The sequence below is a fragment of the Carettochelys insculpta genome, chromosome 30, assembly GCF_033958435.1.
Source record: "Carettochelys insculpta isolate YL-2023 chromosome 30, ASM3395843v1, whole genome shotgun sequence".
Classification (NCBI taxonomy): Eukaryota; Metazoa; Chordata; order Testudines; family Carettochelyidae; genus Carettochelys; species Carettochelys insculpta.
The window spans coordinates 13042230-13069084 of NC_134166.1; the positions used below are offsets into that span (position 1 = coordinate 13042230).

The following is a 26855-nucleotide window of genomic DNA, read 5'->3' on the forward strand; positions in this document are numbered from 1 at the left end:
CAGGAGCTAGGGTTCACATGAAATTAAAAGGCAGCAGTTTAAACCTGCTGTGCCATGTAAGAAAAGGAATAACTTTTAACTCATCACCAAGTTAACCTGTGGGACTCTCTGCCAGGGACTGTGAAGGCCAGAAGTGTAACAGCAATCAAAAAAGAACCAGATCAGTTCCTGGATAAGTCCACTGCTCTAGTTGCTGTTGTCATGAAGGCACCCCCTACTCTGGGTTTCCCTAAACCTCTGACTGCCAGAAGCTGGACAGGAGGGATGGGATGGGTCACTCAGTAGTTGATCGGCCTGTTCTGTTCCTTCCTTCTGATGAACTTGGCTTTGGCTGTAAATCAAGGACGTAAGTGTGAAAGTTAAACAGTCATGCCTGTGCTCCCAGTCAGGAGGTGGCCAGGGATTGCTGCCACTGTGCAGGATGGGTGGCAATGCAGTAATGCTATGGATATGCAGAAGAGTGAAGGGCAAACCCTCTCTGGGCAGTGGGAGCCTTCCAGCTGGGCTTCGACTTAGCCAAGAGAGCAGCCGTGGCTGCAGAGGCCAAAGCAAGGGCTGCTCTGCTGCCAGGGCTCAAGTGGTACCCAGCAGGGGTCAACCCCTGGGCCAACACCCTGCTGGACCCAGGGCACGGCAGGTGGGACCTCCCCCCCAGCTACCTCTAATCCTGCCATGCGTGCTTTCTGACATCCCAGTGGTCCTGTTGGCAGTGTGTTCCAGCTCTTCTCCCCACCCTACCTGTTGCTCTGTGTTTCTGCAGTACCTGGCACAATATGTCCTGGTTCTTGACTCACCCTTTGTTACCATGGTAACCAATGTGATTAAGATCAGTGATGGGTAGGGGCTGCAGCCTGGGCTGTGCCAGCATGAGCAGGATGGTCCTGTCTGCCCTGGAAACCTAGGAGAATACACAACTGGTGACTGCAAAGCAAAGGTGTGGGTTGTTCATAAGCTGCTTGCAGCAGCTAAGAAGGTGACACTTGGCACAGAGTAAGGGACTGAATCCCAGCCTCTACCACCTGCTGTGCAGCACCAGACACAGCATGGGCCTGGGTGCTGCTCTAATACACCTAATGAACAATAATGTACAGTGCCTAGCACAATGGGATCCTAGGGTTGCCTAGGTGCTACCATAATACTGCTACCCAGATACCCAGGAGAACTGGGAGTATTTAAAGACCTCTTAGGGAAGGCACAGGAACAAACCACCCCACTGCATAGTAAGAAATGCAAATATGGCAGACAATCAGTTTGGCTTAACAGGGTAATCTTTGGTTGGCTTAACAAGGTAATCTTTGGTCAGCTTAAACTCAAAAAGGATGCATATCAGATGGGTAAACGTGGACAGATGACTCGGGGGTGGGGGGGAGGGAGAGAGAGAGAGTGTGTGTGTGTGTGTGTATATGGCTGCAGAATGCAGGGTAGTAATTAGGAAAGTGAAAGCACAATTGGAACTGCAGCAGGAAAGGGATAAGAAGGGTTTCCTACAGGCATGTTAACAATAAGAGGGCTATCGGGGAAGGTGGGGGCCATTACTGGATGAGGGAGGTAACCTAATGACAGATGATGTAAGAAAAGCTGAAGTACTCGATGCTTTTCTTGCCTCAGTCTTCACGAACATGGACAGCTACCGCACTATGGTACTAGACAATGCAGTATGGGAAGGTGGAGGGCAGCCCTCAGTGCGGAAGGAACGAAGTAAGAGCTACTTAGAAAAATTAGATGTACAGAAATGCATGGGTCTGGATTTAATGCACCCAAGGATATTGAGGGAATTGGGAGACGTCATTGATGAGCCTTTGTCCATTATCTTTGAAGACTCTTGGAGAGCGAGAGAGATCCCAGATGACTGGAAAAAGGCAAATGTAGTGCCCATCTTTAAACAGGGAAAGAAGGACAACCCTGGGAACTACAGGCCAGTGAGCCTTATCTCAGTTCCTGAGAAAATAATGGAAGGCATCCACAAGGAATCCATTTTGGAGCACTTGGAAGAGGGGAAAGTGATTGAAAGTAGTCAATATGGATTCACTAAGGGCAAGTTGTGCCTAATTAGCTTTTATGATGAGGTAACTGGCTCTGTGGACATGGGGAAGTCAGTGGATGTGATGTACATTGACTTCACCAAAGATTTTGATACAGTCTCCCACAACATTCTTGCCCATAAGTTAGGGAGGTATGGATTGGAGCCATGAACTATAAGATGAATAGAAAGCTGGCTTGATGGTTGGGCGCAATGGGTGGTGGTCAATGGCTCAATATCTGGATGGTGGTCGGTTTCAAGTGGAGTGCCCCAAGGCTTGGTTCCGGGGCTGGTGTTGTTCAACCTCTTTATTAGTGACCTGGGTGAGGGACTGGATTGCACCATCCACAAGTTTATGGATGACACCAAGCTGGGGGAGAGTAGATACGTTGGAGGGCAGAGATCGGACCCAGAGTGACCTGGATAAATTGAAGGATTGGGCCAAAAGAAATTTGTGCTTCAACAAGGAGAAGTGGAGAGTCCTGCACTTGGGATGGAAGAATCCCAAACATTGTTATAGGCTGGGGAACCGACTGGCTAAGCAGTAGTGCATTAGAAAGGGAACTAGGGATAATGGTGGATGAAAGGCTGGATATGAGTAAACAGTGTGCCCTTGTAGCCAAGAAGGCTAACAGCATATTGGGGTGCATTAGGAGCATTATGAGCAGATCTAGAGAAGTTGTTCTCTATTCGACACTGGTGAGGCCACATTTAGAGTATTCAAGTATCAGAGGGGTGGCCGTGTTAGTCTGGATCTGCAAAAGCAACGAGGGGTCCTGTGGCACCTTTATAGACTAACAGAAATGTATGAGCATGAGCTTTTGTGGGCAAAGATCCACTTCGTGAGATGCAGGTGGTGGAAATTTGCAGAGGCAGGTATAAATAGGCAGGCCAGAGCAAGGCTGGAGATAACGCGGTTAACTCAGTCAGGGAGGGTGAGGCCTACTACCAGCAGTTGATCTGGAGAGGTGAACACCAGGAGAGGAGAAACTGCTTTTGTATTTTGCTAGGAAACAGATCAACAGAGCCAGACAGGTACTCGGAAGACTCCTACTACAGGACAAGCCCAAGAAAGAAACCAACAGAACACCACTGGCCATCGCCTACAGTCCTCAGCTAAAACCCCTCCAGCGCATCATCGGTGATTTACAACCCATCCTGGACAATGATCCCCAACTTTCCCAGGCCAGTCCTTGCCCGCAGACAACCTGCCAACCTGAAGCAAATTCTCACCAGCAACTATACACCACACCACAGTAACTCTAACTCAGGAACCTACCCATGCAACAAACCTCGTTGCCAGCTCTGCCCACATATCTACACCAGCAACACCATCACAGGACCTAACCAGGTCAGTCACACCATCACAGGTTCATTCAGCTGCACATCTACCAATGTAATATATGCCATCATGTGCCAGCAGTGCCCTTCTGCTATATGCATTGGACAAACTGGACAGTCCCTACAGAAAAGATTAAATGCACACAAGTCGGATATCAGCAATGGCAACGTACAAAAGCCTGTAGGAGAGCTCGTCAATCTCCCAGGACACAAAGTAACATTTAAAAGTAGCTATCCTACAGCAAAAAAATTTTAAAACCAAACTCCAAAGAGGAAGTGCTGAGCTGCATTTCATCTGCAAATTTGAGACCCTGAGCTCAGGATTAAACAAAGACTGTGAATGGCTAGCTAAATACAAAAGCAGTTTCTCCTTTCTCGGTGTTCACACCTCCAGATCAACTGCTGGTAGTAGGGCTCACCCTCCCTGACTGAGTTAACCGCGTAATCTCCAGCCTTGCTCTGGCCTGCCTATTTATACCTGCCTCTGCAAATTTCCACTACCTGCATCTGACAAAGTGGGTCTTTGCCCACCAAAGCTTATGCTCATACATTTCTGTTAGCCTATAAGGTGCCACAGGACCCCTCGTTGCTTTATCTAGAGTATTGCGTCCAGTTCTGGGCCCCTCAGTGTAGAAAGGATGTGGATGTGCTGAAGCAGGTTCAGTGAAGGGCAACGAGAATGATTAAGGGGGTGGAGCACATGACCTAGGAGGAGAGGCTGAGGGATTTGGGTTTATTTAATTTTCAGAAGAGAAGAGTAAAGGGTGAGTTAATTGCAGCCTTCACCTTCCTGAAGGGGAGCTCTAAAGAGGATGGAGAGAAACTGTTCTCAGTGCTGACAGGTGTCAGAACAAGGAGCAATGGTCTGAAGTTACAGAGGAGAAGAGTAGGTTGGATATTAGGAAAAACTGCTTCACCCGGAGGGTGGTGAAGCACTGGAATGAGTTGCCCAGAGAGGTGGTGGAATCTCCATCCCTACAGGTTTTAAGTCCCGGCTTGACCAAGTCCTGGCTGGGATGATGTAATTGGGGTTGATCCTGCTTGAAGTAGGGGCCGGGACTGGATGACCTCTTGAGGTCCCTTCTAGGCATATGATTCTGTGCTTGGACCTGCTTTAGGCAGGGGGCTGGACTTGATGACCCCCTGGGCTCCCTTCTAGGCCTAGGATTCTATGATTCTAATAAATAGCAATACATGGTGCTTAGCCCAGCAGGAGTCCTAAACTATGACAGGGGCCTGGGTGCTACTCTGATAACACCTAATGACCAATTATGTACAGGGCCTAGCACTGTGGGGGCCTGGCCCATGAATAGAGCTTCTAGGTGCTACCATAATCCACCTAATTAACAAGAATGGGCAGCTCACAGCACAATGAAGTCCTAGCAAGCACTACTGTAATACATCTAGTAGACTGCTCTAGTAGACCCCTATTTATTGGACCCTCCATTGTCTAGCTCTCTCTATTAACTGAAGAAACAGCATATACAGGTCTGGAAGTGGATGATCTCTCCCCGGGGCATAGACAATGCTGCAGCCTCACCCTTTCGCATTCTCTGGATTACCTGAATGTCTGATTATTTGGCCCCAGTCCCAATTAGATGAGATAAACAGGGTTCTGCTGTACTGGTACTTCTAGTACTGCTCATGAATGTGTTTTCCTCCAGTGATCGAGAGACTGAATGGAAAAGTGCGGGGAACAGAGGGGGGCTGTGCTGGAACTGGGAAGCGATGACAAATCAGTTGCTGCCAGTGCAGTCACCTGGCAGGCTAGGGTACCAAGGAGGTTTTGATAAGCCCCAATCCAGCTCAGACAGGGCTTGGTTCAGGCCCATGTGATGCGCAATATTGCAGCAGATGATCACAGTGGTCCCTCGGGGCCTTGAAATCTATGAATCCATGACAGCCTGTGCTATGTAGCAAAACAGCACTAGATCTGGAATACAGGGAGACCAAAGGGGCAGGGGAGAGTGGACCTCAAGCACAGCAAATGTCAGGTAGTCCCAGGTGCCTCCCTGCCTCTGAAAGAGATCCCCAGGGCTTCGTCTGCCCTGTATTTTGACAGCGCTTGGCCTGCCAGTATGACAGCACCATGAATCTGGGACGTTCGGCAGCTGCAACCTCTCAGGCTGCCCGGCAGAGGGAGGTTTGTGCACTCACATGCAGCACTGCGTGACCCATCGCTACACAAACAATCCAGGAGAAGGCAGCAGGACACACACATACAGAGCTTGTGTCCTAGTTAATCTAGAGCTCGTCCACCTCCTGCAGCCAGAATCCTGGCCTGCGGAAAGGCAGAGCTCCCCATGGGCTGTTAGCAGTGCAGGGACATGGCAAGAGCTGTGATTCTAGCCACGAGAGGAGGGGGAGGGTGTACAAGTACATGCTTACTCGTTCGCACACACGCTACCATTCCCAGAAGGACCACACACATACAGACCACACCCATCTGCTCCAGTAGGGGGCAGCAGGGACACCCCACATTTCACTGCAGTGAATATAATGCAGACCATTCCCAATCACATTTGAAAAGAAGAATATTGGCGTTCGAAAGAAGTTGTTGTAGAAAGATTCTGAGAATAGGATGGATGCAGAAGGCCACCAATGAGGAATTATATAGGATTATACAGCCGAAAGAACCTGCTGCAGAAGGTTATAAAACGGAAGCTACAACTATTTGGGCATATTTGCAGAATGAACGACGAATGAAAAATCAAGACCCTGGCATTCGGCATAGGGGACTGTTTGAATAGGAGAGGCAGACCCCACAGAGAATGGGTAGATGATATTGTAGATTGGTGCAGAGCTAGTCTTCAGAAACTAAGCCACTCCACACTGGACAGGGAAAGATGGAAGGAAATAGAGAGGCATCAGACACCAATGGGTGCTGAGCCCATGGTTGTTGATGAACATGCCCCTCTATCCATCCACCACCATCCACACCCATGTATCTATTTTCCATCCCTGTGTACCTGTCAACACCGGCTTGTGCGTATGGGTATCCAGAGACCATTTGATCTTTTCCATCCATCTATTTTGCTAAATGTGAAGCTAGAACCCAGGAGTTCTGCTGTAATCTACGAGACCCCACCTCCTTCCCAGGGCCAGGGAAAGAACCCAGGAGTCCTGGCTCCCAGCTCAAAGGGCTTCTGAGAAATTTCCCCATCCTCCAGAATATCAGATGGAGAGAAAACAAACTGGCACAAGGGATCACAATGGTGGTGATCCAAGCCACAGACCGCTCAGCCCAGGGAATTATAGACCAGGCAGTCTAACTTATGATACCTGCAAAGATATCGATGCTTGAACGATCGAGGTGTAAGCCCCTAGAGAATAATAGGGTTATAGGGAATAGCCAACACAGACTGGATAAGAAGAAAACATACCTAACCAAGCTAGACTCCTCCTTTGAGAAGGGTAACTGGTTTAGTAGATGAGAGGGTAGCAGTAGATGTGAGATGTCTTTGTTATAGTAAGGGTTTAGAGATAATCCCACACGACATATTCATGAGCAAATTATTCCCCTTTTCCTTCTTTCCATGTGCATGTATATATCTATCACCAAATGTAACTCTCCTCATTGTTCTCTTTGCTTCCTTCTTCATACCTCTGTATCTCTTTTCCTGTCCCTCTTTCTCTCCCTGTCTCTCCCTCTCTCCCCAGTGAGGCCTGACGATTTATTTTTAGTCTCGTCTCCACCGCCTGGGGCCCCCCCAACCCGTCTGCAGCCAAAGCTGCAAATGCTTTCAATGTCAGAGCTGGGACAAGATAACCCAGGCAATCTTCAGTAAATCTCTGCTCAGCTGCAGAGAGGAAGTGGGGGTAACCTTTGGGGATGAGGTAGAGAGGGTTCTGCATTTCCAAAGACCACATCAAGGTGGATGGGATGGGACTGAGTGGGGTAGGAGAAAGGTCACTTCTGGATGGAAGGCAAATACCTGGTCACGTGGGCATTCCATGATGGAGTTTGCTATAGTGCCAATTTATGATTTGGATGCTAGTTCCTGTGTCTTGCTCTGCTCATTGGTTGGTTGAGTATTTTAGTCCTGGGATGATTCTGAAGTATCAGTGGGGCGCTTCCCTCTCGCAGAGCTGTTAAATGTATGTAGCATCAGAATGGTTAAGACAGGCTTATCCAACTAAATTTGGACCCCATTGAGCTGTGGTGAACAAACACACCTGAGAGATAGCCCCTGCCAGAGCTGAGATCAGGGTCTGTTTGTGCAGGGCCACACACAGACACACCCAAGAGTGGGGTGTCCTGTTGTTTCAGACACTCAGTGCAACAGGGCAGTTTTCCCCTAATTCCACTCAAGAGGATTGTGGAATTCTGTTTGCACGATGATTTTTTTTGTGTGCGTGTGCGCCCTGCTGGTGAAACAGCATCAGAGGGGAGAGGTTCTGCCGAACCCAGGACTTCTCACGCTCAGCCTCTCCTTCTAAAAACCTCAGTCCTGCTTCCCTCTCAGAGCAGGGGGCAGAACCCAGAGGTCCCAATTACCAGTTCCCCTCCTCTAACCATCATTTCCCCTTCTCTCAGACGCAGGGATAGAACCTAGGTGTCCAGCCTTATCCTTTTTTCCATTCTGATTCCCCCTCATGCCCCCCACACTCAGGGGGTCCTGACTCCCATAGTTCTGGCTCTTCTCTCTAGCCTAGCCTGGCCTAACCACCAGCCTAGAGTGGGGTGATTTGTGCTGAGTCACGACCAGCCTCCTGAAGACCCACAATTCCTCTGGTCCAGAGAAGGTTAAACCCCCCATTTAGGGAGGTTGGCGGGGGGTATTGCAGAGGAGATACGGGGATGCTAGTGCAGTGTGAGCAGTGGACTGGGGGTTGCCATGGCAGTGAGATTCTCCTCCAGGACTGGCCTTTTCAAAGGCATCAACCATGGCTAGAGAATCAGCTGCTTCCCCCTCGCCCCATCCCCTGCTGTTGCCTGAATTATTAACAGCTCAATTGTGCAGGCTCATTTCTCCGCTGACGTCAGAGGGGCTGCAGGCTCACGCACACATCTCCGGTGCCACCGGGAGGGGGATGGGAGGCCTCCAAGCAGGACCAGCATTGGAACAGGGAACCAGCTGGCACGGGGACCCAGCTACAGTGCTCAGCTATCCCTCTGCTTCTGCATCAGCCCTGCTCAATCCCCATATGCCCTCCTCAGCTGTCCATCTACCCCTCATGTGTTCATCCATCCCCACTCAATCCCCATCTGTCCATCCACCCCCCCACAAGCCTCATCCGTTCATCCAGACCCCCTATCTATCTATCCATCTCTGCCCCAGCCCCCTCATTGGTCCATCCATCCTCTATATACCCCCACTCCTGTCTGTTCCCCCCTGAACACCCCCCTCCTCAGTCCATCCAGCCCTCCACAGCTCCCACCTACCCATCGACCCCCACACTCCTCAGCTGTCCATCCATCCCTCATACTCACCCTTCTTCTGCCCATCCACCCCCCATCTGTCCATCTGTCCTCTGTACCCACCCCTTGTCGGTCGGTCCTTCTCCCATCCACACCCTTTGTCGGTCAGTGCGTTCCCCTATACACACCCCTCCTCTGTCCATCCTCCATCCACCTGCCCACACCCCTCCTCTGTCCGCCCATCCCCCATTCTATCCATCCATCCAGCCCCCTACCCAGCCCAGCTCCTATTTTGTCCAGATCGCAGGGAGGCAGTAACAGAACCCAGGAGTAACAGTGCCCTGGAGAACCCAGTAACAGAACCCAGGAGTCCTGGCTCCCGCCCTTCCCCCACTACGGGGTGCATTGCAGGGCCCCGCAAGAGCAGTCAGGAAAACTACAAGCCCCAGAAGCCGTCGCGAGAGCCTCTCCGAGCGGCTGGAGGCTGGGGAGGCCAGCGGCAGCGCCTGCGCATGCGCCCACAAATGGGGAGGGGGTGGCGAGGATGCTGGAGCAGGCGCGTGCCGCCGCGGTTTCGGAAACGGCCTTTCCGCCTCGGGACCGTGCCGTGGCGCCTGCGCAGTACCGGCCACTTTCTCTCTCCCCCACTCTTCCCTTCGCGACGGGTTGCCCAGCACGCGCTGCGCGGTTACGAGGGCGCGCGCTGCCAGGAGGGGCGGGGCGGGACGGGGCGTGGCGAGGGGGCGGTCCGGGGGAAGGGCGGGTGCTATATAAACGGGCGTTGAGGGGCTCAGACTTTCGTTCGACGTCATCCGCGTATCGGAGCTGTTGGTACGTGCCCAGCAGCGGGGCAGGGGCGGGAGGCTGGGATGGAGGCGGGTATAGGGTAGGGGGCTCGCTATGGGCTTGGGGAGGGTAGAGGTGTAGGGGCTGGGGCTGGCTGTGGGGTGGGGTGGGGTGGGGGCTGGGGGAGGGCAGGGGGGTATTGGGTGGGGGGCTGCAGGGGATGGACATGGGGTGGGTCGCAGGGGCATTGGATGGGGGTAATGGGTTTGCTGCAGGGGCATTGGATGGGGGTATGGGGGTAACGGGTGGGCTGCAGGGGTTGAATATGGGGTGGGTGGGGGGCTGGGAGGGGTGAAGAGGCTCTGCATGGAAGGGTAGAGGGGTAAGGGGTGGGGGGGCTGGATATAGGGTAGGATGGATGGGGGGTGACTTGGGGTGAGGAAGGGGGATGCCGTCGGGGTGTGTGGCAGGAGAGGGCAGGGGCTGGGCTGAGGGGCTGGATTGGGGTAGGGTTTGGGGTGAGGTGGGAGGGGGGGATGCTATGGGGTGGGGAGAGGGCAGGGGATGTGTTGAGGGGCTGAGTAGGGTGTGGATGGATTTAGGGAATGGGGGGGATGAATGAAGGGAGGCTGGATTTGTGGGGTGGGCAGTAGACTGGGCTGGGATGCCCCGGGGCTGCAGCAGGGACTGGGTTCTGAGTCAGGGCAGCTGGCTCTGGGGTGGGCTGCTGGTGGCAGTTGGGTGCTGGGGAAGGGGGTGGAAGGAGGGGAGGCATGGGTGGCTCTCAGGGCTGTGGTCAGTCGGTGTGCTTGGCTGTGATGACAAGATGAAGCTGGGGAAGGGGGGCTGTGGTGGCCACCAGGGCTCTGAGGCTGGATTTGCAGGGGGTGGTGGCTACTTTAGGGTAAAATGCTCAAGCCTGGTGACCATGGAGGAGTTTCTGGGCATAGCTGAGTTAGTCTGTAGCTTCAAAACCAACAAGAAGTCCTGTGGCACCTTAATAGACTAATGGCTATTTTGGAGCATAAGCTTTCCTGGGCAAAGACCTGATTTGTCAGATGCATGAGTGGGGGGGGTGGGGGTTTTCAGAGGAGGGTTTAAAGAGGGAGTCTCAGTCAAGGGGAGGGCTGTGGAGGAGGTGGGGAGGGGGTGCCTGCATTTCTGGGGGGCAAGAACAGCAGCTGTGGTGAGCAGGGTGGGGCGGTGGTGGCACAAGGCTGCAGATGGGGGAGGAGGCTGTGGGAGGGCATGTACTGGGAGCTGTGAGGAGGGGATGTTAGGTAGAACAAGTATCTAGGATGGCATGTAAATGGCAGGAGGCCTGGATGTGTGTTTGCTGTCTGGAAAGGGGAGAGGTGCAGGGCAAAGGTCCTGGTCCCCGAGTGGAGAGATGAGTGCAGGGATCTGTTGGCTTGGGGACCAGCTGCCCATGTTTGGGGTTGCTTGAAGGGGGTGACTTCTGTGAAGTCGGGGTGGGTGCTGTTTCAGACTTTGACCTGGTGGTGCCCTTGTACCATGGATGTCTCCAGAAACACTGCATCCTGGGGAGGAAGGAATTCCTGTGAGGTGTGGCATCCCCTTACCTCCCATGAGGGCAGGGCTGGATGGGGATTTACCTTCTAAGCGCCCCCTGCTGTCAGGGAAGAAACTAGTGCTTCCCTCCCTCCATGGTGGGGGGATGGGTTAGATGCATTGCTTTTCCTTCTGACCACCCCATCCCCCACAACCATACAACATGGGGGTGGGGAAATGCCTATATAATTCTATAGGCAGAGCATCCCTGCTGCTCAGATCACATGGGGTCTGTGCTGCTTAATTAAAATAGAATCAGCCTGAAACAGGCTAAACCCCAAGCTGCAGCTGCATCTCCTGCTTGAGGCCTTCCTCCAAAATCTCTCATGTAGGCCTGATTAGAGCTGGGGTGTTCTCCCCAGCCCAGAACATCTCCACAGAATTTGCCCTGTTTCATGGCTAGTGGCCAGCTGCCCTGGGAAGCATTTTATAGCTTGCATGCTTGTTGTTTTTCCAGTTTGGCATAGTGAGTGCAGAAAATCCTCTGGCCCTAGAGCAATTTAAAGCACTTTCTGAGCAGTAGTATTTCCAGTCCAATTAGATGGTTTCTCCTCCCTCCCTCCCTCTATATGAGGTAGGCAGGAGATGGATGCAGAGGCAGGAGATGGAATACACAACTGCACCTGCATTGGAGAATAAACTGCAGTATTATCCCCTTGCCTCTGCTGTATTGCACCATGATGATGCCCCTCCCCTTTGCAGGGTGGTGGGGGGGGTGTTATCTCCCTATTCATTAACATGGTATCTAGCTGAAAATCTACCACTGGCAGGAGTACTCGGAGAGGTGGCGGCCTGTAATCCTGTGTAACGCTGGCTGTTAAAATGCTGACTGTCTCAGCCTAGTGGGAAGATGGCAGGACTGGGTCCTGTGCTCTAGCCACTATCTTGAGCAAGTTGCTGCTTCTCTTCTTCCCATTTTGCTGATCAGGAATCTGAGGCAGCTTCTGTTAAAGTGCTCAGAGTGTCATGTTACCTTGCACTTTTCATCACCAGTTAACCCCAGACAACCAAGTATGTTTAGAGCTCCTCTGTAGGGAGGCACTTGTGCCTCTGTCAGCATCTGCAGTATGGATGTGAAACCTGGCTAACTGATTAAATGTGGGGTCTAAATAGTTAACCAACTAAAGTGGAGGGAGGCAACCCCCACTAGCACTGTGCCCATCATGGATGGGCTCCTCTTGGCCACAGTGCATGGTGTGGGACTGGAGCAGCCCCCTGCCTGCAGCAACAGGGAGCTGCTGCAGCCCCCATCAGTTCCTGCAGGTCGGCATTGACCATTCAGGGCGGTGCTTACTGGTTAACCTTTCACATCTGTAACCTGCAGACAGCAAGCTGTTCTCTTGCCTCCCCTTTTGGAGGGCGGGGAGTGCTTGTATGGAGCTGGCTTGAGACCATCTGCCCTGGTACTGAGTGCCTATCTAAACTGAGTAGACTTCCTGTCTTTAATTATGCATCCTCTCTGCATTGGGGAAAATGGACATGATTCTTGTGCCAGAGGACACCTAGAAAGAACAAATACCAAGGGGACTGACACTTGTCTTAGACAGTGCTGTCTAGTGGTAAGAGGAAGGGGCGCTGGATGTTTGTTCTGTTCGTGCTACGCACTCTTCCAAGGTCACTTAACATCCCTGGCTCTCTCCATCCTTAAAATGCTTGTGAAGTCCCCAAGGTTTGATTGGGGGGGGGGGGTGCGCCTGCATGTTCCTCTGGCTCTGGCATTCTTCTTCTTGACCTTTCAATGTCACTGCAGCAGAATGCCTGCAGTGGGGTGGAAATAGCCAGCCCCTTCTCTGCAGCCAGTACAGACCAGCCTGCTTATCCTGAATCAATATCTGGGCAAATCCAAGACTGGCAAGTGCTGAAGCAACAGGATGACTCAGTGGTATGCTGTTAAACCTCAGCTGGGCTGATGCACGTGTATACCTTTGATTGCTTGTATTCATCAGCTTGGGGGCTCTAAAACATTTGGCGTTTAATCAAGGGCATCTGGCAAATGTGCCCTGGAGATGGAGGCAAGGGGATCCTGCTCATTTCCTAGCTCCTCTGCTCACACAAATGTCTGAGGTGATTGGTTTGAAAGGGGACAGCAGGGAAATGCCATGGAGACCCTCCTATTATGTGGCAAGTGCGGTGATGCTGCAGAAATGAGCCACTCCTCCTCTTGCCGCTATATTTCTGCTGCATCTTCTCTTCCTTGGGCAGCACCACCCTTGGTTTCAAAGCTGGAGTCATGGGGTGGCCTGTCTGCTGCCTGAGGCCATGTCTGCACTAGGGGAACTTACTTTCAGCACTGTTAGCAGAGGGGTAGACAAGTTAGTCTGTATCTTCAAAAAGAAGTCCTGTGTTGCAGACTAACATTTTGGCGCACAAGCTTTTGTGGGAAAAGACCCACTTTGTCAGATGCATGAGGGGCAGCTAAATTTGTAGGCTCACATAAAGGAGTCCCAGTCAAAGGGAGGGATGGAGCCGACAAGGTCAAGTCAGTCACACGGGATGTGGCCCATTATCAGTAGCTAATGTGGAGTTGACTGAGATAGCGGTGTTAGTCTGTATTCTGTCAAAGCAAAAAAGCAGTCATGTAGCACTTTAAAGACTAACAGTGGATTAGGTGATGAGCTATCATGGGACAGACCCACTCCTTCAGACCATAGCCATACCAGAACAGACTCAAGATATAAAGCACAAAGGTCAAAACTATCAAGTTTGTCGGCCTTGAGGTCTGTCCCACAATAGCTCATCACCTAATACATTGTTAGTCTTTAAAGTGCTACTTGACTGCTTTTTTAAATGTGGAATTGTGAACTTGGCTGTGCTGCTGTAAGCTCAGGCGTAGAGCAGCCCTCTAACTACCCTCTGCCGCTGACATAAACCACCTGAATGAGCTAGAGCTTTTGTGATGGAAGCACCTTGCACGTTGTGCCACAGAAGCCATCTTGCAGAGCTGGCCATCTTGAAGTGAAATGCCATCTGCTGCATCTAGCTATTTGGATTCTCATTGGGGTGGGGAGTAAGTTCTAAAACATCCCACCCCAGCTTGCAGCCAGAGGGCTGCAGTTCTAGAGCCCAGCTCCCATCCCCTCTCCCCCCCCCCCCCCACACCCCTGCTTAATCTCTGGTGTTAACTTATCAAAGCTCAGGCCCAGTCCTCCACCTGCCTGCTTTGATCTGCTGCATCAGTTGAGCTGTCTGCCTTGCTTGGTTTGGAAAGCTAGTTGATCAGCTGGCTCACCTGTAATATTTCTGGGCGTTATCTTTGCTTTGCAGGTCCCAGTCCTTATGATTATTTTTTGTGGGGGTTGGCAGCATGGAAGACCTAGATGCTGCCTCTAGTGGCTTGGGGAGACACTGGGGTCATGGGTTCTGGGCTGTATTCAATCACTGTCAGGGCCTTAATGTCTTGGTCTGACTAATATGTAGCTGCAGCAGCTGTCCAGTGATGCAGTAGCAGCAGCATGACTCAGCTGTATGCCATTAATTCTGTTAAAACCTGGAGCCTAGTTAAAATGGGGAATTCACCTTTTGTTCAGACAGGGAAACTGAGGCATGCACATAGTATGACCTTGCTCAAGGTCATGAGTCAGCAGCCACTGGGAGCCTGGAGTCCTGATCCCAGGTCCTAACCTTGTCTCACTGTCTGGATGGACGAGGCTGTCGGCCAAGGATTGGATGTGAGCTACTCAGATTGCAGGGACCAGTGCTTTCAGCAAGCAATCAAGTGGCCTCTGTCTGAATCTCATGCTCTCCTGTCTGAGAGGGCCAGGCTAGAGAGGGTGCTTGGCTTTCACAAGACTTTGGCACGGTGGGAACATAAAGCCCTGTTGCCCAGATGGGCCTCAGGCCAGAGTCACCTTTGCCACTTGACCTTGTAACCATTGTCATTGAGTTGGACCTCGGGATCTTTTGATTGGTTCTGTAGTCTGATTCAGGTGCAAGAGGGCTGAGAGCCTTGTACCAGGATTCCCAACTCATGGAAGGGGAGTTATTTCTACGACTTAACAGGCCTCATTCTGATATGTCTGGCTGCTGGGGTCATATAATCATATTTAGCTTCACTTAAATTGCTCTGGATCATGAGAACTTTCTTTGTGCAACTGGTGTAGTGGTATCTGTGAGTCCCAAGGAAAGCATGGGATACAGAGGGAACCCCCCATGCATCTGTGGGGCATTAACTGTGTGAAACCTTTTGGCTCAGCCTGTTCCAGGACTTGGAGGGGGTAGAGGGCTCACTTCTGCTATCCCAACATGGCAGGATTGGGGTATGATCTGTGGGAAGGAGCCCCCCAGAATCCTCTGCTTAGTTTGGGCGGTCAGGCCTCTGATGCTGTCCCCCAGCCTGCCTGAAGATGGGGAACAGTTGGAAGGACTTGAGCCCTGAATGGAGGTGAAATTGACTTGAGGGTCTGGGCCTGAGCTCAGCCCTGCTAGCTCAGTGCTCTGAGCTGATGTAGCACTGGAAAAACAGGCCTCCCCTGAAAGCTTAGAACATAAGGTCCAGCACCCCAATTGTGAATGGGTCACAGGCTCATGGGCCTGAAGCCAGCCTTTGTGGGTAATGGGGGCTGTCCAGGATCAGAGCTGGTGTCTCAATGCTGATCCTTAACCAATGTCAAAGGAATCATAAGAATGACTTCACTGTGTGGGTCCTGTCACTGAGACCTGCCTTAACTGTCACAGCAACATAATCTCAATATTTTTATGTTAAAGCTGAGTTTTAAAGTCTCACACTCGCTGTTTTCAGTATCGGCAGTCAGTAGCTAGGGCAGCCAGCAAAATGTTGCAGAGTTGTAACTCTTCGCTGAGCCAGGAGTCAATAGGATCATCTGTTAGTGTGAAAGTTTTCAGGTAAGCTCTAATTTAAGTGGATCTCACTGGAATCACACATACATGTGGGCCTCACTCCAGCCTGAGACTATCTATTTCTGGGGACTTGCTCTCCTTTATAAGCAAATGATTGCAGCTTTTATAAACTTAAGGTTGAGCCTCCTCCTTAAGAGCAGATTGTGACAAATAGCAAACCCACAACATTTCAGGGTTCATTTTCAGGTAGCGACCTTCAGCATATGCAGGGCAGAGCTGTTGCACAGACGTTGCTCATGGGAGATGGGAGCCCAGGGTAAAATGGCTGGGCTGTTGGGTTGGTGGTATTGTGTGTTCTGGTAGCATCCAAACCCTTGAAGCAGACCTCAGTCACTGTCCCACTCTGGTTGTGTCTGCACAGCACCCAGAGGTGTGACTGCAACACTACAGCACTGATTGAGCTAGATGATATAAATGCAATGACCCCACTGCCTGAGCTGGGATCATGGATATCAGGACTCAGTTACAAGTCTGTCCTGTGTCAGCTTTGCCTCTGCTGTTAATCATGCTGGCTGGATCAGGTAGACCTGCACAAGCTGCAGTCTCGCTCCTGTTTGCAGTGTAGTCATACTCAAAATAAAGCAAGCTTCTGTCTGTTGCAATGGACTCCTCCCCAAGGCTTGGTTTAAAAATTCTGGTGCATGAGCCAGAATGCAATCCAGTTCCTGCTTCCCTACTGTACCTGCAGGCTGACTAGTGTAATGACCATAGTGGGGAGGGCTGAGAGCTGGGGTCAATCAGACCCGAAGGAGGAAGCATAGTGAATTCAGTGTATTTCTAGTCCCCTCTCTCATTGTGGATGTAACAGTGGGGAAATTGTCCAGGGGCTATTCTGGGCTGGCTCCTTGAACGTGCTCACCCAGGGAGCTGTTCTGAATAGTTCCCAGCCTTTGAATTCACACTGTACCTTCCAAAACCAGTTCGGGGTCTGGACGAGCCTCTAGACTCTGTTCAATGTGCAGTAGCTCCTGGAAAGCAAATGGGGGTGGTGTATATAGAAGGGAATAGGACTTAGTGTCAATGAAATTCAATAAGGTTTTCAGGACCTGCACTGCCACGCTATACAGTGTGCAACACAATGGAGCCCTGGTTTTGGATCAGTGGAAGGCACTAGTGTAACACACTGCTCATATAGCCACATTGTAAGGTGCTCCAATTGGCTCACTCTGCTCTCAAAGCAGAAAGAGGGTAGGTGGTGAAAAGGAGACTTACTGGGGCTCTCCAGAGAGGGGTGCCATGTGACAAATGGGAAAGATCCTGGAATGGATGCTGCCATTCACCTCTTCCTATGCAGACATGGAATGACAGGCTGCACATTTGGAACAAAGCTGAGAACAGTTCTGTGTTCCTAGCCTGGGGACCTCAGTCTAAGCGCTTGGTCAATGTGACCTCTTGTGAAAGGAATTCAGAAAGTGTGTAGGTTACTCAGAGCTCGGAGCTTCTTAAAACAAGATTTCTGGGAAGGGATGTAAACCCTCAGTCTTCAGGGCATAAGCCTCAACACCTCTACAAGGTCAGGAAGAAACTTCCCACCATGGGTAAGCTAGTCCATCGCTGCCCTCTAAGGGACCTTTTGTGCACCTTCCTCTGGCACTAGGACTGGCCCTGGGGGAGGTGGGATTCTGGTCTGGCTGGACTTTCTGGGCTAATGTAGAGTGCAGATCCCATGCTCCCAGTCGCTTTAGGGCAGCGGTTCCCAACCTTTCTGAGATGACCCATTTTGACAAGTCAGACTGACCTGAGGCAATTCAAAACCAAAGGTGGAGGGAGGTTCTCCCTGGGAAACTCTAGTTTATAAATCTTGATTTGCCTGTTTCTGCCCCACCCCCAGGCTTAAACCCCTCACAGCCCTAAAGCACCCCCCACCTACCTCACATGAGTGCTGCTGCTGCTCCTTTGCCAGGCTGCTGTTGCCTCCTCCACATGGCTGCCCCCCAGCACTCCTACTCCCTTCCCCTGCCCTGCTGTACTGAAATAGGACTTACATTAACTGGTTTAACAGCCAGATCCCTCTTGCTGGCCATTAAATCAATTAAATTGAACTCCATTTCTGTGCAGCACAGCAGGGACTGGGAGCTGGAGGAGTGAGCAGTGGCAGTGGTGGGAGCTGCAAATTGTTCCTTAAAGAGCTGCTTGGGGCCACCCATTGGCATGTGTAGGTCCTGACCCATAGGCTGGGAATCCCTGCTTTAGAGGAGCTGTAGCTTTTCCCACAAAAGGCCTGTCCATTTGATAGTGGCATCAGCCCCTGCTGCTGCTGACGACTTCTTTCCTTCCCAGACTTGAGGTCTCCCATCCCCGAAAACCTTCTGTTCCAGAGAAAGCTCCAGAGAAAGTCGAGGAACCAGCTCCAGTAGAGAAACCTGTAGAACCTGTAATGGCTGAACTCACCGTTGGGATTAATGGGTAAGGACCCCAAATGTCTACTTATGCTGCCCCACTGGCCTGCAGTTGTAGCCCTCTGCTCCCACAGCCCATGCTGCCTGCTGTAGTGGGAGCCAGTGGAGTAAGATGGTGGCCGTAGCTGGCAGTGGTGATAAATCAAGCTTGTTGGGTAAGTTGCAAGATGGAGCCCTGCAGTACCAGTGTCTAAGACCACACTCTGCATCTGTCCTTTGGCGTCTTCCTGGCAGCCAACTTAATGGCAAGGAAGAGCCTAGCTCATTCATAATGGGTGGTATATTGATTGAACAAGAAGATGCTGTACTTGCTTTAAGTCATGTTGACATCGTGTCACCAGGCTGTCATCTTGTAGTATTTAAGTAGCTGCTGGATTGAGGTCTAGTTGTGCTCCTGGAGGTACTTGTTCCAAGGCCATTAGGGCAGCTGGCTTGTGCTACCCTGGATCACTGCTAGGGAGTACCACTAGGTTGCAAAGCTAACGGGGGTGGGGGGGGGGGGATGGGGGTAGCATTCTCTCATGGTGCTTTGACAGTCATGGAGAAGTCCTGCCAGCTGAGCTCTCCTTGGCTGCACTGGTTGTATGGGGTGGTGAGCACTTAACTAAAGAAGCTCCAAAGCTAGGATGAAAGGGACCACTCCAGATCCTCCACAGACTGGTTCCCTGGGTGAGATTATGGCTACAATAGGAGGAACTGATCGAACAACTAACATTCCTGTTCCAGATTTGGCCGTATTGGGCGTCTGGTCCTCCGAGCCTGTCTGGAGAAGGGACTCAAAGTGGTGGCCATCAACGACCCTTTCATTGACCTCAACTACATGGTAATAGTCTCCTCCTGTTAATCCAGTGACCAAACTGACTTACCTATGGCAACACTCTGTCTTGGAAGCGCAGGCTGCTACAGTTGTGTGTTCCTGGACACCTACTGTACAACACTATGTAGATAGTGATTAGTGCATGGGTGGGATGGGCCAGCTAACTGATCAGCTATGACAGGAGCTGAGGATCAAGGGAACCTTACTCAGCCTGCAGTTGGCTTCCCTGGATTGTACTGCAGGGTGGGGATGGGGGGCTGTGACATGCCAATCTGGGCCTCCTCACCCCAAGGCTATGATAAGCTGCAGACAGCTCTGTCCTGCACCCTCAAACATGAACACCAGCCAGAGATGCACCCAGAGCAACCATAGGAATGGTGCGCCTTAGCCACTCAAGAACCAACAAGAGACTCTAGCCAATTTCCTTCTGTTCCTCAGTGTAGGACTCTTAAACAGGTTAGGCTTCTGATGAGGGCAAGTTTCCAGTCCACCCCTCTCTTGATCAGAGACAGCACTGAGCAGAGCCCTCAAGCATTTGCACATGCTGTTTTAGCAGGTTTAAAAACATGATCCTACAAAGGTAGATATTGAGCATACAGATCATAGATGGTCTAAGAAATAAAACCAATGCACTCTGTTACAACCTGGATAGAGTTTGTATTGAGCAGTCTTTCTCCATTACCTGGTACAGGCAGGTTACAGCTTTCTGCATGCACTGGCTGGAATTCATTTGTCCTGCCTGGGACCCTTCTCTTCTCCTGTAACCCCCTTTCCCAGTTCAGTCTCATGTTCCTCAGATATTGTAGGGGCAGAGTCATTGTGACTTCCTTGGTTTTTGTAGCTTCTTCCTGCTTGCTGGAAAGATCTGCTCCTGGTGAGGAGCTGGGCTGTCATTTATCCTACCCCTGCATTTTCATTGCCTATGTGCTCCCTCTGGGAAGCCTCCCTTGTAAATGATTCCCCCAGACTCTGGGTGTGTGGATTCCCTTTAATGGGCCATTGACACTGTCTGGTGACTTCATTGTTGAACCTAAAAGGCTAGTCAGGGTGTTTCCAACCACCAAGCCTAGCTAAACTTAACCCCTGCCTCCGGCACTAGCACATAATGGCTGGCTGGATTGTAATCAACAAATCCAGGCTTTTAAAAAGATCCCTCGAGGCACACTCAGCTATATGACACAATCGTGGTACGTTCCCTACTAACAGCCATGGCCAGCTTTCTGCCTAGCTGCCTTCACTGGAACCTGACCCTTGCTCAGAAAGGAGTGTGCCATCTAAGCCAGGTCCTTGAGAGCATTGGCTCACTTGACCTGGCACACAGAGAAACCACTGCCTGCTCAGGAGCCATTGCTCTTTGGACAGTAGCTGTGCCCAGGACCCATCCTGGGGTTGCTGGAGGTTGAATTCCTCCTTGCTAGAGGAAGGGCACTGTAGTCCTTAGCTTTGGGCTTTTCTGTCCTCTGTGCCGAGGTACCCTCCTGAAGCTACTTGGAGAACAGCATTACTTCTGCTCTTTTGTGGAGCCAGAAGTTTGATGCTGATCAGTCTCCCTGGCTGCTAGCTTCACCTGCTCCAGCTGCTGGAAGCAGAGGCGATCATCAGGGAGAGGGCCCTGCTGAAGGCCAGCAAATGCTGAGTGTAACTGCACACCAGCCAGGGCTGACACACTTCCCCTTCAGGTGTACATGTTCAAGTATGACTCCACTCATGGGCGCTACAGTGGCGAGGTGAAGGCTGAAGATGGCAAGCTGGTGGTGGATGGCAGCGAGATCTCAGTGTTCCAGTGGTGAGTGGGGTCGGGCGGGTGGCATGATACAGGGTGTGGTCTGCTCCCTTGTCACTGCTGTAGTGCTTGGGAACTTGCCAGGCTGCTCTGCACTGGACAGGACTTCACTTCCTCTAGCATGCTGCACTGGTTCTTTGAGGGTGGATCAGTGCTGACAGTAGCCCTTTGGCAATCTGGCATATTTTGTTGGCTTGCTGGGGAAACTGAGGCACAGAGTACTGACGTTAGAGCCTTTTTGCAGCATGGTGGCATCAGTCTGATATTGGACTTTCCTGGGCTAAAACTCCTCCTTCCTGTAGCTTCATCTGGCTGTAGTATAGGACAGCCATCTCCAAGGAGACTTCAGCATTGGCATTCAATCAGCTGCCATGGGCCACTTCAGAGGTGATGGAATTGCAATTTACCCTTTGCTATGTAGCATGTCCACAACTTGACTCCTACTTGGATAGCAGAGCCCAGATAAGACTTCCTAGTCTGCCTCCTGGATCAGTAGACCTGCCTATGTCCCTTCACAACCCGAACCTGTAGCATGAAGGAAACACCTCCTGCCTGGATTCTGAAGCCCATAGTGTTGAGCTGAAATTGGCTAGATGGAAATGGTCTTTCTGGCTCCACACCAAATCAGAAGTAATTGGTTTTACTACAGAGTGAAATTCTCTAGCTGGTTACACATCAGGCTAGATGAGAAGTCCCTTCTGAGAATGCAGCATATCTTAGAAGCTGAAAGCATAAGCACCTCAAGGGTAAGACCAATGGACGTAGGCGATTGAAGGAACATACTAGTGCCAGTGAAGGGGTATAATCCACAAGACAGGCTACACAGCAATCTCTACATATTTGTGTGCCGCTCACTCTTGTGGGGTCTGGCTCAGTATAATGGCCTTCTATTCCCAGCCCTGTGTGAACTACAGGGAGTACCCCAGATTTATAACTTTGAGGAAACTGTGCCACAGCTAGTGTCATGGAGTCTGGAGCTGGCAGTTGAACCCCCATCTCAGATGACCAGCCTTCTTCCAGGTGGCTGATGGAGTCTGCATTCAGCTGTCATGAGTCACCTTAGACATGACAGATGGTCAGGGTGAAGTTGGATGCTGATATGGGACATCAACTTCCACTTCCAGCTCCACTTAAGGGAGCAGACAGGCCTAATCTGGGCTGCACGTGTGCCATGTTCACCTGGAAGCTGCCATCCCTTGAGGCACTAACTCTCTGGTCTGCCACTTGTTACAGCATGAAGCCCAGTGAGATTCCCTGGGGTGATGCAGGAGCTCTCTATGTTGTGGAGTCCACCGGAGTCTTCCTCAGTATTGATAAAGCTTCAGTGAGTATCTGAGCTGCCTACCACAGTGCAGGGGCTGATGTCTGACTGGCATGTGGGATGCTGGCTTGTCCCCCTTGATTGGGAATTGGGTGAGACCTGTGGCTACTCACTACAAGGCTAAATCTGGCTGTGCCTGGTAGTCATTTGCCTAGGTAGCCTTCATGCCATGGCTGTGGTGTTGATGGAAGACTCCATCATACAAGGCCTGCTAGTGAACTCCTCCCAGATGTTGGCCTGACCTCTCACATACAGAATCCTCCATGATTAGCCTCCTTTCTGCAGGCCCACATACAAGGCGGAGCCAAGCGAGTGGTGGTTAGCGCCCCCTCCCCTGATGCTCCCATGTTTGTCATGGGTGTCAACGAGGACAAGTATGACCCCTCCAGCATGACAATCGTCAGGTAAGACAGACCCCCCCAATGGTGGGGGTGCTGCACAGCAGGGTGGTCTGGTTTTGAGTTGCTCCCCCCAACAGACTGACTTGAAGTGATCTTCTGGGTCTAGCTGGCAATGGGCAAGGCAGTACCAGATCAAACAGGCTTGGAGCTGTCCTGAGGGTGGTTAGGGGTGTCTAGGAGAGCCTCTGTTGGGGACATGGTTTGGGCCAGTGTTCTGTGTAAGCTGAGCCCTTGAGTGGCTTCCCAGGAGAGAATCAGATCCTGCTGGGTTGATCAGAGCATCCATGGCTGGCAACATGTTTATATTGGTGCAGGCCCACATGTCTCAGACACTTTTTTCCATCTGTGAGCAGAATGTTGGTTCAGGCACAAGGCTTTAACCACTGCTTCATACAATTGAGGTAGCTTGTGCTAGAAGACTGGAAGCCCATCTCCCTTTGAGGGGATGAAGACCAACCTAATCAGCATGCCTTCTGTTGTCTTCCCCATTGGGCTCCCTAAAGCCAGGGAGGAATGGGAACTTAACAAAGCAGGTGTCTGCTAGACACATCTCTTTCCCCATGTAGCAATGCTTCCTGCACCACCAACTGCCTGGCACCTTTGGCCAAGGTGATCCATGACAACTTCGGCATTGTGGAAGGACTCATGGTAAGTCACCCATGTGCTGCCGATCCCTTGGCAGGTCCCTGTGGGCAGAACCTGCAACATATCCTGCTAGAGACAAGCTTCTGCTGGCTCGTAACTATGTGCTTCTCTGACCTTCAGACCACAGTGCATGCCTACACTGCCACGCAGAAGACTGTGGATGGTCCTTCTGCCAAGGCCTGGCGTGATGGAAGGGGTGCCCACCAGAACATCATCCCAGCATCCACTGGTGCTGCCAAAGCTGTGGGCAAGGTCATCCCTGAGCTGAACGGGTATGGCCCATGGCTCAATGAGTGTGCAGCAGGAGACTCCTCTGGCTTAAGTCTCCCTGTAACAGATCCAGCTGCTTGGGGTGGGACATCTTGCCCCACTTGGCCTCTGGAAAAGGGGTCTTGTACAAACCAGGGTAGTAGAGAAACTCTCCCTCCTAGAGACTAACATGGCTTGCTCATCCCCATGTGTGTGGAAGCTTATACCATTCATGGTGGTGGTCCTCAAAAGACGGTGTCTGCTAAGCAAAACCCAGAGCACCATATCTCCAATGGGAGGGTTTGGGGGTCTAGTGCCAGAACCACAGACCTGTCTTCTAGTTCCATCAGTGCCTTGGTCACAGGCTGTTAAGTGGTGGTCTCATTGGCCAAATTTTCTCCTTGCAGGAAGCTCACCGGCATGGCATTCCGTGTGCCCGTTTGTGATGTCTCTGTCGTGGACCTAACCTGTCGCCTTGCCAAGCCGGCAACTTACGCTGAAATCAAGGAGGCCATGAAGAAGGCTTCCGAGGGCCCCATGGCTGGGATTCTGGGGTACACAGAAGATGAGGTGAGCTGTGAATTGGAGCAGCAGCTTTGAGCTTTAGCTGCAAAGTTGGGCTTAAGGTGGTGGAGGCCAAAGCAGGGTGGGGTGATAGGCCAGCTCTAACTCACCCACACTTCTGGTATCAAAGCACCCCCAGGCACACATGGGCTCAATATGTGCTGAGGTCTGAGCTGTGGCACATCAGTCAGCACAGTTCTGTGCTAGGCAGAGTGGTAATGGAGCTGAAAGACCATTCAGATGCCCCCTCCATAGCTTCTGGGCACATGATCTTCTACAGACTTACCTTCTCAATAACCCTGAAGCCAGGCCTTTGAAATCCCCTACTAATGTTCTAGCAAGTGAGGCCTTTACCATTAAGATGGTGTATGATCAGGTGTAATAGAGCTTGGCTGCTTGGAGTAACACTTAGTTGGGATGACCCAACATCCTACCCAGAGTCTAGCTTGGTGAGTTGGTTACAGGCTCAGAGCCAACATGCACGTAAGTTCGTTGGCCAGTCTGAAGGGCTCTGGAGATGACCCCTGCTAACAAAGTAGTGAGGCTGGCAGGGAAAACATTGGTATCAGATGACATCAAGCCCTGCTTCAGGCTGCCTTGTAGGCCTGGGGAGAGGAAGCACATGACAACCACCAGCTGGGCATCTGCAAAGCTGTATAGGGCCTGCTTAGAGTGGCAGTGCCAAGTACACACTGGCATGTGCCTGCTGATTGAGTTGCCAGAAGGCCTGGGGTAGTCAGTGTCCAGCTGGCTTCAGGGAGGGATTCCCTCACACCCCAGTGTAACTGGAGTCTCTTGGCTTTCCTATGGAGCATCTGGGATGCCAGGCTAGTGGGCCAGAGAATCCCTTTGGAGCCCACACCAGCCAGACTCAAGTGATCCCCACCAGATTAGAAAGGACCAATGCTTTTCACCTGGCTGAGGCATGGAGCATATGGGCAGATCTCTCCAACCCAGTTCCCTGCTACGGAAGGGACCTCAAGCACCGGTGGCCTCTGTCTCTCCTGCTCTTTGCCTGTGACATGTAACACTTGAATCTTGAGAGTGAAATGCCCACGTGTCTGGAGTGGGTGGCATAGGGGGTATTGGTGACCCTGGCTGGTGCTAGACAGGTGGTAAGACAATGCAATAGTCCCTTACAGCCTTTAACTCTCAAATCTGTGTAGTGTATGGGGCAGCTGGAGCCCTCTCTTGGGGCCTTAGCCAAGGGAGGCAGACCTCTTATTGAACTGGTCCACACGTGTTCCTTCCCCCCTTTCGTCTCACTGATAAAAGCTAAAAGCACCCCCATAGCCAGTCGTGACACGCCTCTCCTCACTTGCAGGTGGTCTCTTCTGACTTCATCGGTGACAGCCATTCCTCCATCTTTGATGCTGGAGCTGGGATCTCCCTCAATGATAACTTTGTGAAGCTCATCTCCTGGTAAGGCCCAGCAGGGGCTGCTGTGCTTGGTCCTAAGCAAAGGTGTGGGGCTGAGCCAACATCTCCTTGAAGACTGAAGTGGCGGGGGGAAACCAGCATATTCATCTAGTGAGCACTCTAGAATGGGGTCCAGAACCAGTGGGGGGTCCATCAGCTACATCTCTTGCTTGGCATACGGTGTCTGGGTTCCCTGAGCCTAGTCCCGTGGGTACTGTATGGTTAAGGCACTCCATGCAGAAAACAAATAGCCTCCTAACTTCACTGCAGATGTCTGACTGAGGAGCCCATCACATTTAGCCCTTTCCAGACCTAGTGACATCACTGGCCTTAGTACTTACTGTAGCTGAAATGGAGATGTGGCAGACATCTGCCTGTGGACCAAGCCCAGATCTCCTGAATGCAGGTCAGTGCCTTAAGCACAGGGTCCTCTGCCACCACTGAATGGCCTCTACCATCTTCCAACTACTCCATCAAGCCACATGTGGCTGAGGCATTCAGAATGGGAAACCAGGAGCCACCTAGAGGTCATGTGGAACCATTTAGATGGGGGAGTCTCCTTCATGGTCAAATGGAGTAGTTGACCATATTGTGACCTAGCTCTCCTTGTGTGAAGTGGCTGAGGGCTGAACTTGTCCCTTGTCTCTTCCCATAGGTATGACAACGAATATGGCTACAGTAACCGGGTTGCAGATCTCCTGAGTCACATGTACACCAAGGAGAACTGAGTCTGTCCCAGTGACATTCCAGGCTACCAGAAGAATCGGCCTCACCCCTAGACATATTTGACCACGAGATCCATTGTATCTAACGCTTCAACCACACGGCCCAAATGCTGTGCCTCATCTGTCCCGTAAACCTTCGTGCGTGTCCATGTGTGAATCCTCTCCACAGCGACCTGTGAGCAGAACCAGAAAACTGCACCAATGCCGCCCCGGGGGCAGGAGTCTAGCCCGGGATTAGTAGCAGTCTGTGGCAGTAGTCATTGAGATTTCATAAGTGTTGGAAATAAAAGCCACTTGAAGTTGAGGAAACATGGGTGAACTTGTCCAGATCCTTTTTTTTTTTTTTCCAACCTGTTTGGGGCCAAAAGACAACATGATGCTGGAGACCACTTGGGGATGGTAGCCCTGTTTGAGGTGGGTCCTGTGCCGCACCCACAATCTCTGCCCCAAAGAGCTAAGCCTAGATGCACAGAGAAGGGGAAACCGAGGCAAAGTCCAGTCAGTGCCTTAAGCACATAGGTCACCTGATGCCTGTGGGGAGCTTTGGAAGAAGTTCTAACAGGATCCTGATTGGCAAACCACATGGCTGCAGAC

At 51.5% G+C, this 26855-nt stretch overlaps 1 protein-coding gene across 2 annotated transcripts; it reads left to right on the forward strand.

The window, feature by feature from the left end:
• The first annotated feature begins 9510 nt into the window (after positions 1-9510).
• On the forward strand, positions 9511-26574 carry LOC142003571 (glyceraldehyde-3-phosphate dehydrogenase 2). Of its 2 annotated transcripts, none has more exons than XM_074980631.1 (11): positions 9511-9554; positions 18219-18344; positions 19064-19160; positions 20834-20940; positions 22171-22261; positions 22544-22662; positions 23226-23307; positions 23425-23576; positions 23961-24123; positions 25442-25539; positions 26192-26574. In XM_074980631.1, exons 2-11 carry the CDS (start codon positions 18316-18318, stop codon positions 26262-26264), a joined length of 1011 nt encoding a protein of 336 aa, XP_074836732.1. In that variant the 5' UTR covers positions 9511-9554; positions 18219-18315; the 3' UTR covers positions 26265-26574. The 2 variants fall into 2 exon arrangements, with proteins under 2 accessions (XP_074836732.1, XP_074836731.1); XM_074980630.1 differs by lacking the exon at positions 9511-9554 and adding an exon at positions 15838-15923.
• The last annotated feature ends 281 nt before the right edge of the window (positions 26575-26855 follow it).

Bases quoted from the DNA above. Each gene is read 5' to 3' on its own strand.
- LOC142003571 (XM_074980630.1), top strand. From the start codon at position 15,853: ATGTTGCAGAGTTGTAACTCTTCGCTGAGCCAGGAGTCAATAGGATCA. The intron at 19,161-20,833 runs GTAATAGTCTCC...CTTCCCCTTCAG, and splicing joins TCATTGACCTCAACTACATG to GTGTACATGTTCAAGTATGA. The intron at 23,577-23,960 runs GTATGGCCCATG...TTCTCCTTGCAG, and splicing joins GTCATCCCTGAGCTGAACGG to GAAGCTCACCGGCATGGCAT.